The sequence below is a fragment of the Hyperoodon ampullatus genome (genome assembly GCF_949752795.1).
Source record: "Hyperoodon ampullatus genome assembly, chromosome: 2".
NCBI classification, from domain to species: Eukaryota; Metazoa; Chordata; class Mammalia; order Artiodactyla; family Ziphiidae; genus Hyperoodon; species Hyperoodon ampullatus.
This window is the reverse complement of record NC_136915.1, coordinates 20,277,049-20,289,292: the sequence shown is the minus strand read 5'-3', so window position 1 is coordinate 20,289,292 and position 12,244 is coordinate 20,277,049. Positions and strand designations below refer to the sequence as shown.

At 45.9% G+C, this 12,244-nt stretch overlaps 1 protein-coding gene across 1 annotated transcript in view; it reads right to left on the bottom strand.

The window, feature by feature from the left end:
- CLIC4 (chloride intracellular channel 4) overlaps positions 1 to 5,824 on the bottom strand; it is a gene marked incomplete at both ends in the record, with an annotated part of 82,310 nt that extends 76,486 nt beyond the window's left edge. Inside the window, one exon of the mRNA XM_079698302.1 lies at positions 5,753 to 5,824. Coding sequence (XP_079554428.1) covers positions 5,753 to 5,824 — 72 coding nt within the window. The remainder of the gene's footprint in view (positions 1 to 5,752) is intronic.
- Between the last annotated feature and the right edge of the window lie 6,420 nt (positions 5,825 to 12,244).

The window sequence follows — 12,244 nt, the reverse complement described above, 5'->3', positions numbered from 1 at the left end:
GCTTTAAATCACAGATAATAAGATGGAAGTGACTTTAACGATCATGTAGCCCAAACCTTTCTTCTATACCTTGCCTGTATGAATTATGTTCGACACTCAGAATGCCACCATTTAGAACAATAGTTCCTAATCCCCCCAAAATATAATGGTTCCTAATCCGCCCCAAAAAAGACTAATATAGAATTTTAAATGTAATTTCAAGGATTTACAGAATCCCCTGAATTCTATTAATGAAGCCCACATTTAAGAATAATATACTATTGGAGGGGGCTTCCCTGGTGGCACAGTGATTGAGAGTCCACCTGCCAATGCAGGGGACACGGGTTCGAGCCCTGGTCTGGGAAGATCCCACATGCCGCGGAGCAACTAGGCCCGTGAGCCACAACTACTGAGCCTGTGCGTCTGGAGCCTGTGCTCCTCGACAAGAGAGGCCGCGATAGTGAGAGGCCCGTGCACCGCGATGAAGAGCGGCACCCCCCCTTGCCGCAACTAGAGAAAGCCCTCGCACAGAAACGAAGACCCAACACAGCCAAAAATAATAAATTAATTTTTTTAAAGCCTATTTAAAAAAAAAGATAGATAGATAGATAGATAGATAGATATATTATTGGAGGGGGGACTTCCCTAGTGGTCCAGTGGTTAAGAATCCGCCTTCCAATGCAGGGGATGTGGGTTTGATCTCTGGTCAGGGAACTAGGATCCCACATGCCACGGGGCAACTAAGCCCGCAAGCAGCAACTACTGAGCCCTTGGGCCACAACTAGAAAGCCCGCATGCCACAACTGCAGAGCCCATGTGCTCTGGAGCCCGTGAGCCACAACTAGAGAGAAGCCCGCACGCCGCAAGGAAGAGCCCCCGTGCTGCAATTAAGACCCGACACAGCCAAACAAATAAATAAATAAATATTTTTTTAAAAAAAGAATAATATACTTTTGGGAATTCCCTGGAAGCCCAGTGGTTAGGACTCTGCATTTTCACTGCCAAGGGCCTGGGTTCAATCCCTGGTCGGAGAACTAAGATCCTGCAAAGCCACACTGCATGGCCAAAAAAAAGAAAAAGAAAAAAGAAAAAAAAGAATATACTATCATCAACAACAAAAATAGGTGTCTACTGTGTGCCAAGCACTATTCCTAATACTTCACATAGACTGATAAATGGTTAGATCATATTTCCCAGCACTCCTTGCAGTTAGACGAAAGCATGTGATTAAAGTTCTCCCCACTGGAGTATGAAAGGAAGTGACAGGTAGAAGAAGTTCTGGGCTGGGGGCCTTGAGATGAGCCTCCTCCATACTCTTCACCTCCCACTGCTGCAACCAGGACTTCTCAGCAACCAGCTCTGTCAACTTCGGAGGACAGTGCTATGGGGGTTGGTGGAAAAAGAAGCTGGAAAGACTTTGGTCCCTAAATGACTCTAAGGAGAAAAGCCACCACCATCTAGAACACCCTCCCTGGGCTGCTAAGTGAGAAAGGAAATAAGCTTCCATTTTGTCTGAACCACTGTTTGAGCAGATTACAGTATTTCTTACAGAAGCTTAGACTACCCTAATTAATACACATAGATCACCAGTTAATCCCCTCGGCAACCCTATAAAATTGTGTTATTATTATTATCCTGACATTAGAGGTCAAGAAACTGAGGTACTGAGAACTTAAGAAACTTCCCTGACACACTACTAGAAGCCAGATTCAAGCCAAGCAGTCTGGCTCCAGGGTCCACACACATTAAAAATCCTGCCAAATATCTCAAAAGAAGCATTCTTATGTGTTAAGCCACTCTGCGCCAGATTAACTTTTTACACCACCCCAATTCTAACAGTTTAGGGATGACTGCCAACAGTGAGTGTCCCAATGCAAAATGGCATGCCAACAACTTTAAATTCCAACCAATAAAACTAAACTCTGCAAAGGGACTCCTCCTAAACCAAAATCAGAAATACCATCACATCATACCAAAGATTCTAGTCGGGGCTGGGTGAAAGCAGCAGTGTCAATAGGAGTTAGGCATATACAAGGAAAGGAAAAATCCAAAAATTCAGTCTCTTCTCAACTTCTCTCATTTTGTTGTTCAACACAATATTTACTTTTACCCAATACAGAAATCTTGGCTTCCAAATTCTGAACGTAACCAAGAAGAAATATTGGCGGAAAATATATGGCAGATACATGAAAAGCTCAGAAGTACCAAAAAAATGGAGGGGAAAAAAGATAGATAAGACCACACAGTTTTGGAGGATGGAGGCTAGGCAAAGTTGAACAAATGAAGGACCAACGTTTGAGAGTCAGACTACCAGGCTCTAATAAGTAAGTAGCTCTCAATTCCGAAGCATGCCAGACACATATATTGACACCAAAATGCTCAGAAAGAAGGAAACAATCTCATTTCAACTATTTGGTACCCTCTTTGGTACTGACTCAGAACAATATACAGACCTTACCCTCAAGGAACTTACTGCCTATCTAGCAGGGGAGATGAGCATACAAATAAGTATATACAAAATGACACACAACTAGCATTTATTTACTTACTGTATACTAGACACTGTTCTAAGCTTATTATCACCACATATATTAACTAATTTAATCCCATGAGGTTGGTCTATTAATATCCCACCTATGCAGATGAGGCAGAGAGGTTTATGTGTCCTGGGACACACAATTAGTAAGTGGACAAATTGGATTAGAAACCCGGCAGCAGATAAGAGACCTTATGACCTTGCTAAAGGGTTTGAACTTCACCCTGTTAATCAGTGGTCCCCAAGTGGGGCTGGTGTATCAAAATATATACATCTACTAGGCCCCACAGGGTAGGGAAAGAGGGCATTCTAACTCTTGAGGATGACTGCCTCTGTAAGCCTCTTTTACTATTGGGAGGGTACCCTATCCTATAGGTGTTGGGGTAAACAAACAAAAATGGAGCACTGCTGTTATACAAGTGATGAGGATTCACTGGGCTCATGGACAGACAACTCCAAAAACAATACTCACGGGCTTCCCTGGTGGCGCAGTGGTTGAGAGTCCGCCTGCCGATGCAGGGGACACGGGTTCGTGCCCCGGTCCGGGAAGATCCCACATGCCGCGGAGCGGCTGGGCCCGTGAGCCATGGCCGCTGAGCCTGCGCGTCCGGAGCCTGTGCTCCGCAACGGGAGAGGCCGCGACAGTGAGAGGCCCGCGTACCGCAAAAAAAAAAAAAAAAAAAAAAAAAAAAAAAAAAAAAAAAAAAAAAAAAACAAAAACAATACTCACAAGGAAAGAAATGTAGCTGTGAGTCCAGTCACACTAGTTGGGAAGGTCCTAGCCTATTTCTGTTCAATTTAATGCTACCTAAACAGGTGGCACTTTTAAACTCATTTCCTTTAAGTGTAGATAATAGTTTTCTGCTACAAACTCAGATATCTCTTGGCAGAATAATTAACACTGCTTAACACACCACACTGGACAACCACAGCCTCTGCCCTTTCACTGCTTTCAAAATAATTGTATTTACAAGGGGATTTTCCCCCATTTGCATTTCCCACACATAGATTTTGGAAATCAAGAACACTCTTTACTACAATTTACCTGGCCCCTTTTTCCCCTTTGAAACAGCTATGCTGGTTTACATCAGTATAAAGTTTTACCTATGCCGAACCACAGGACAGCAGAAAACATTGCATCTCTTACTTCACAAAGGAGGAAAACAAGTCTCAGAGAGGGAAAACAACTTGCCCAGGTTAAACCAGCCAGTGAGTACAGAACTGTGACTTGAACCTGGTCTCTGCCAACAAGCCCAGTGACAAAGGCTTACAACTAGTGATAAGCAGGATGCTTTTAGGTGGCTCACGAACATTTTTTCTTTTAATAGTTATGCACACACACACACAAAATAGTTATGTATATAAGAAATATAGTCACCACACCTAATCCACATTTTCACAGGTATTGCTTAGGGCAATGTGTTTGTTTTTTAAAAAACGGGCTGAATTTAGTAAATAATAATACCAATTCAACACATATATGGAAAACTAAGAAGGGGTATGCAAGTGACTAAAGTTTGGGAAACACCTCTCTCCTTCTAACAAAAGTTAAATTAATAGTAAGTAGGGCATTAAGCATTGATCTCCTCATCTCTAATTCATATACTTTATTTCTTTTTCTTGTCTTATTGTATTGGCTAGACCTCCAGTACAATGCTGAAAAGAAGCCATTACTGATAGTACCCTTATCTGACACTAAATGTAATGATACTTCTAAAGTAACATGTTTAAGAAACATGTTTTTTAAGTGTTTAGTAGATACACTGTTTTTGAATTTATGGAAATTCATTCCTATTCCTGGCTCAGTGAAATTTTTTGAACATTTATCTCTGACCCACTCTTCTTCTTTTTTCTTATTTCAGGTTTCTTCCTACATTCCCTGCATCTCAAAGTACTATATCTGCCACTCGAAGCAACTGAGACTCTTTGAAGATATTCTGGGGGTTCTATACCTGTCTGTTGTTTCAGTTCCCTGAATCAAAATGTTTCTAAAACTGATAACTGAAAGAAAATCCTAAAACAAACACTGTTTCCATCACTTGCAGATCATTTCTTCTTTCCATGTCTTAAACACACCCTTTAGTGTCTCCCGTTCTTTAAAATAAAAACTCAGGAAAAAAAGAATAAAATTGTTCTGGATTTCTGTTAAACTCTCTAATTCAGAGCTTGGTTCTGATAGAGCCTGCTTAAGTAAGTGACTAAGAAAGAAAATCTCGAGGATTTTAAAGAAGTTTTGAGGAAGGCAGTTGAATCCAGATGTTCATAACTTCTATCTTTCTTCTTTGCTAAAACGAAAAATATTAAAGAAAAAAGGAAAGGGCTAGAGGTAGTACTTGTCTACAAATATGGTAGTTTCAGGATATATAAACTGAAAAGACCAGAAGGGAAAAATCAACCCTTTAAAGCCCAAGCAAGTGAGGAGTTCTTTCCCTCATCAGTTCTTCTTTCAAAACAAAAGGGCACACACAATCTTTCCCGAGGCAGCAACACCGAGGGGAGCAGCCAAAATGTTGCATCATACAAAACACTCGCACTTGAGAAACAAGAAAATCAGATGGTGGTAAAATAACTAAGACAGAAAAACACAAGTTGGGAATCTCGGTCTTTTCCTGAGGCCCAGGAATGTCTGCTCTTTTTAAAAAATTGTTTCAGATGGAATCGAAAATTAAAGTTACAGTTTCCTACCAGCCGGGAGCGAAACGCTCAGAACGCGTTCAAATAAGTTCAGCTCATCAGCTCACAACGGGCTCGAGGCTTCGCCTCCCCGGGCTGGGGGTGAACTTGGGAGAGCCGAGGGCTGGGGTGGGGTGAGGTGAGGTCGGGCGTCCGGGCGGTGGCGGGGGAGAGGGGGTGACAGGACACACCCGTGCCCGGGTCCCAGGGACTGGCGGCTTCCGGGGCACCCGGGGGGAGGGGGGCAGCTCGTCCCACCCGGACGCGGGACGACGGTGCGGCGTCCGCCGAGGCCAGCGCGGCGGGAGGCGGTGCCCCCCCGTCCAGCAGTGCTGTCTTTCTGGGGTCCCGGTCCCAACCCGGCTCCCTCGACGGGCCTCGGCGGCGGCAAGGCGCGGGTGACCGAAGACAATGGCCCGGGGGCGCGGGAGCAGCGCTCCCCCTCGGCCCGGGCACGGGGCGCCGCGCGGGGGCGCTGCGGCTGAGGAGCGCCCAGGGCCACCGCCCCCCGCGGCCGGGCGAGCGCCGGGGGCTTGGCGGGGTGGGACGGAGGCGAGCGCTCACCCTGACGAAGAGCTCGATGATGGGTTCTTTGTCCTCCTCCTTCAACCCGTTCAGCGGCATCGACAACGCCATGGCCGGTTCGGCTGGACTCCGCGGTCGGCGACGGCTGCTTCTGCTCCGGGGCTGCTCTAGCTACGGGCTCCCGCCGCGTTGCGCCTCCCTGGACAGTCCCGGCGTCTAACTCGCCTCAGCCTCGGCGCCTCAGGGTCGGTTCCTCAGCACCGCCCCACGCCCAGCGCGCGACTCTCAAGTGAGCCGCAGCCCCAGCCTTTTCAAGTCGCTGGGCGGGGTACCGGGGGCGGGGCCTCGTTAGGGGCGGGGCCAAAGCTCGGCGTCTCGGGACTCCCGTGAGGAAAGAGGACAGCCCGGGCTCGGGGGCGCGGCCTCGGGTGAGGGAGGTGGACGGACCGCTCTGGCTCCTCGAGGCAGCTAAGGCGGCTTGACCTAGGCTCGGGGGAGTGGCCTCGGTGGGGACCGAACGAAGCCAAGGCTTGGGCGGGCGGTGGGCGGGACTCTGAGCCTCGCCTCCAGAGGAGACGGAAGGGAAAGGGGACCAGCGCCTGACACCGCCTCCCGCCGAAGCGCGGGCGCGTCCTCGCAGCTGCTGCTGGCGCTGTGCCAGGTGACCTCAGCTTTCCGTCGCCTGGAGAGGCAAGAAGGCGCCTCCCGTCTTCTCCCCCGCTGCAGCCCCCAGGACTCATCGCCCTTTCTCGCAGAGGTCGCCTCCCCAACGCCCTGTGTTAGGCGGAGCTCCCTTTTCCCTTTTGGGAAAGTTTTCATCCCCTTAGAAACACCGTTTTTTCCCTCCTCTGACTTCTTCATTTTCCCGTTTGAGTCTCCCGTCACTTCTGTCTTGGGAACCAGCGTATTCACAAATATTTATGAGGCCCTACATTGTTCCAGGCCCCCGGCGATCAACAGCACGGACGCGATCCCTCTCCTCTGAGAGCCTACAGTCTTGAACGGCAACCCCAGTGCCTGAAGGCTACAACGAACTCCCAAGCCGTTGTCGATACGGTTCCCCTTTCCTGGCGTGATTTCTTTCCCCATTCACCGGGCAAACCTGAGTGTGGTTTGCCAGACCTGCTTTACCCAATTCTCTGATTCTCCTCCGGTGGGGAAGGGAGAAATTCACATTTTAACAAGCACCAGGACTTTCTTTTTTTTCACTATTACTTGGTACTGTTGCTCTAAATCTACCTACACTTTCAATCTTAGTCAATGAATACATTTGGCTGATTAACAACAGAGTCTACTGTTTGCTAAAGATAGCACCAGGACATTTTTGATGTAGGTGGTCCTCAAACTGGAAAAACTGTACGGGGGTTTGAAGCCACTGGGGACAGGGGCTGTGATACTTTGAGCCAGGCACCGGGTCTGGGTTTGCTACTGCTGAATGCCTGGGGCAAATGTCACCCCCTCTGGAAACAGTTACTTGTCCCGTCTTATGACTTTCGGTAATGCATGACTCAGCTACTCCTCCTCACCTTCCAGTTTAAGTTGAAGGCTGAGTCCTGAGAGGGCCAGCCCTAGGTTTGTCTTTCCACACCCGCAGTGCATAGCACATGTCAGAACGGTTGAACAAACTGAAGGTATGCGTGAAAATACAGTGAAACCTGCAGTTTCTCCCTCTCCCAGTCTATAGCAAGTTGCGCAAAGATTCTTGCAGGGACTCTGTTAAAGAAGCATCCTACCCCAGAGCACATGATCTGGAGTCAGACTAAGTCCTGAAACTGCAAGATCCTGAAATCCCTAAGCCTCAGTTTCATTCTCCAGATGGCGGGGGGGTGGGGACTGTAACTGGTCCATGTCTTACCACACGTCCTGCTCAGTCAGTGATAGCTGTTATCACTGCACTGGGTCTTGTACTGTCCCTGTCCACCCCTGTAGGCTAGGATGGCATCATATTCAACTGCCTCCAAGACCAGCTTGTTTGTTGGAAAGAAGTAAACGCTAGGAGGCTGTCCCCTAGATGGGGACTTGAACCAAAAAACAAAACAAACAAACAAAAACAAAACTGAAGTGTCTGGCTGGACTCTGAACTAAATCCAGTCTTAGTTTTTCATGGAATCAGGAAAGTGAACCAAAGTTCCCTTCCAGTCTCTCCCTGCCTGAAAAGAAACCAAAATAGTGAAACAGTTCAAAGAAGATTCAGGTCTAAAATGATCAAATGGAACCTCAGAGATGGCCTCAGACTGGCCCTGAGGCAAAGGAATATTTCAAGGTGGTCCTGTTTTCAGAGGTGTGCCCGAGGTTTATCAAATTCAGTTTGAATCAGCGAATATTACCTGCAGTGACTGTCTGTTGACGGCCCCATGCTGGCCTCACAGCACCAGAATATGGAGATGACCAAGGCCTGGAAGGATGAGCAGGCCAGGGTTTTTTAGGCCTTATTGACTCAGATCCTGACTGAGAGAAAGCCAGTGACATTCTCCTTCACAGAGCCTTGAGGTAGAGATGATCGCCGAGGCTCAGACCCAGAGCCTGTGCTTTGAAACCTGATCACAACCACTAATACCTATGTTTCCCAATTTTCAACCCCATGTGGCTCACATGGATGGGCAGTGCCAGTCTGGGGAGAGGGAGAGAGGGAGAGAAACAGGGTGTGTATGTGGGGGAGGGTCCACAAGCATATTGCATTCAAGTCTCATATTCCAATTTTGAAATGCAAGCATATTTTGCATTCTATACTCGTTTGTTTTTATAACACACACACAGATCTTGAAGATGGGTAGAGATGTGTTCTCCTCCCTTGTCCACCCCCACCCCCTTCTGACCTCATCTCTTACTTCTCTCCCCTTTGCTCTCCATCCCAGCCACACCTGCCTCTTTGCTATTCCTTGAATGTGCCAAATGCACTCTTGCCTCAGGGCCTTTGCACTTGCTCTTCTCCCTCTGTGGAATATTCTTCCCCCGGAATTCCTGCAACTCACATTCCCTTCAATCCTTCAGGTCTTTGCTCAAATACCACTTTCTCAGAGAAATCTCCCCAAATATCATCCTACTCAACACTGCAAGCAGTTGGATCTTATTCTACCCTCCACTTTATTTCTCTCCATAACACTTATCACCCTCTGAAATATATCTTACTTATAATTTGCACATTGTCTGTTTCCTGCACAAACAAAAACTCCATGAGGGCAGGGATTTTTGTTTAATTTTGCTTATGGCTAATATTCCCAGCTCATAGAACAGCTCATGGTACACAATAAGAATTTATGGAATGGGTGTATGTGCCATGTTTAAGCTGAGGTTTCCTGTACCCCTGACATACCATTTGGAAAGTCTTGCTCACCCCATCTGAGAAGCCAGGTGGTTTGTGTTTGTTTATGATTGCCACTAAGTAAGAAGTCAGGTTTTCCAAAGGACAAGATGGCACCTCCAGAAAGCCTCCCCTGGTGACACACTTTCCTCTTCCCACTCCTGATTCTATGGCGCTGCTGGCTGAGTGTCTCAACCCCACTCTCTGCAATTTAGGCAGTAAAGTGCTATGTCTGTGGACTCTGGGCCAGACTGCCTGGGTTCCAGTCCTGCCACTGTCATTTGCTAGCTCAGGATAACTTATTTAACCTCGCTGTGTTCACCTTTCTCTGTAAAACTGGGCCTAAAAATAGTACCTATAATAGTTATGATTGTTCATAAGCAAATAGGATTGTTGATAAATAAGTCCATGTTGAATGCTTAGAATGGTGCCTGGCCCATGGAAAGTGCTCCGTAGGGACTAGCTGTTGGTCTTATACCCATCTGTCCATAATCTCAACTATTGAACTCCCATGCTGCATGCCAGATATCCAGCTGAGTGTTTTTATATCCAGTCACATTTATTCCTCATGGCGTTTCAGATGAATAGTTTTCAATGTCCGCATTTAACAGTTAAGGAAACTGGGGAATGGAGGAGATAAACACAAGTAATTCAGCTGGGAAGATGGCAGAGCTGAGCTTTCAACCCACAACTGTCTCTTCACCACACTGTATACTTAGTGGGTATGGGAAAAGGTGAGCTCCTACCCATCTTTCAAGGCCCAACTCAAATATCCCCCTGCTCCAAGGAGCTTCCTTCCACCAGTGCATTAGTCTGGATTCTACATCACCCATCAAGGAGGTCAGGTGGTGTTGCAGGTACCAGTGTGAGCTTCCCTAGCAAACTGCCTGATTTTGAATTCCAGTTGGATCAGTTACTCAACTCAAGCAAGTTTCCTCATCACTACAACAATTAGGTTCTACAATAGAACCTAACAAAGTCACTTTGAGGATTAAATGAGATAATCCATGTAAAGCATTTAATTATAAGCATTTAATAAATGTTAGCTATTATTACTATTCATATCAATGTCTTCTTCTTTGGTATACTGTGAGATTCTTGGAGTAAAAGGAACCTATATCCATCTTTAGTTGAGCAAAATATTTAATTTCCCATCTGTGTGATTTTGAGCAATTTATCCTCTCTATAGCTTGATTCTTCATATAAAATGATGATAATTACAATACCTTCCTCATAGGGTTGTTATGGAGATTAAACAGGTAATTAACGTAAAGCACTTAACACACTGCCTGGCATATACTAAGTGCTCAGTAAACATTAGAGGCAGACTTTGGAGATGTGAGTTCGGTTCCAGACCACCGCAATAAAATGAATATCTTTTTTTTTTTTTTAATAAATTTATTTATTTATTTATTTTTGGCTGCTTTGGGTCTTCATTGCTGTGCACGGGCTTCTCATTGTGGTGGCTTCTCTTGTTGCGGAGCATGGACTCTAAGCATGCGGGTTTCATTACTTGTGACACGCAGGCTCAGCAGTTGTGGCTCAACTGGCTCTAGAGCACAGGCTCAGTAGTTGTGGCACACAGGCTTAGTTGCTCTGTGGCATGTGGGATCTTCCCAGACCAAGGCTCGAACCCGTGTCCACCGCATTGGCAGGCAGATTCTTAACCACTGCACCACCAGGGAAGCCCTAAAGTGAATATCTTAATAAAGCAATTCACACAAATTTTTTGGTTTCCCTGTGCATATAAAAGTTATGTTTGCTCTATACTGTAGTGTATTAAGTGTGCAATAGCATTATGCCTGAAAAAATAATGTACATACCTTAGTTTAAAAATAGTGCTTTTAGGGGCTTCTCTGGTGGCGCAGTGGTTAAGAATCTGCCTGCTAATGCAAGGGACACGGGTTCGATCCCTCGGCCGGGAAGACCCCACATGCCACAGAGCAACGGAGTCCGTGCACCACAACTACTGAGCCTGTGCTCTAGAGCCCGCGAGTCACAACTACTGAAGCCTGCACACCTACAGCCCGCGCTCTGCAACAAGAAAAGCCACCGCAATGATAAGCCCACGCACCGCAGCAAAGAATAGCCCCCGCTCGCCTCAACTAGAGAAAGCCCGCACGCAGCAACGAAGACCCAACGCAACATAAAATAAATAAATTTATTTTTTAAAAAGGCTCTTTAAATAAATAAATAAATAATGCTGTTAAGGAATTCCCGGCGGTCCAGTGGTTAGGACTTTCACTGCCGAGGGTGTAGGTTTGATCCCTGGTTGGGGAACTAAGATACTGCGAGCCGTGCAGTACAGCCAAAAAAAGTTAAAATATTTGCAAATGACACAACCAACAAGGGATTAGTCTCCAAAATTTACAAACAGCTCATGAGGCTTAATATCATCAAAACAAACAACCCAATCAAAAAATGGGCAGAAGACCTAAATAGACATTTCTCCAAAGAAGACATACAGATGGCCAAGAGGCACATGAAAAGGTGTCCAACATCACTAATTATTAGAGAAATGCAAATCAAAACTACAATGAGATATCATCTCACACCAGTCAAAATGGCTATCATCAAAAAATCCACAAACAATAAATGCGGGAGAGGGTGTGGAGAGAAGGGAACCCTCCTACACTGTTGGTGGGAATGTAAATTGGTGCAGCCACTATGGAGAATAGTATGAGTTCCTCAAAAAACTAAAAATAGAGCTACCATATGACCCTGCAATCCCACTCCTGGGCATATATCCGGGGAAAAGCATGGGCCAAAAGGATACATGCACCCCAGTGTTCAATGCAGCACTGTTTACAATAGCCAAGACATGAAAGCAACCTAAATGTCCATCAACAGAGAAGTGGATAAAGAAGACGTGGTACATATACACAACAGAACATTACTCAGCCATTAAAAAGAATGAAATAATGCCATTTGCAGCAACATGGATGGACCTAGAGATTGTCATACTGAGTGAAGTAAGTCAGACAGAGAAAGAGAAATATTGTATGATACCCCTTATATGTGGAATCTAAAAGGAAATGATACAAATGAACTTATTTACAAAACAGAAACAGAGTCACAGACTTAGAGAACAAACTTATGGTTATGGTTACGGGGGTCAGGGGGAAGGGGTGGGGAAGGGATAGTTAGGGAGTTTGGGATGTACACACTGCTATATTTAAAATGGATAACCAACAAGGACCTACTGTATAGCACAGGGAACTCTGCTCAAT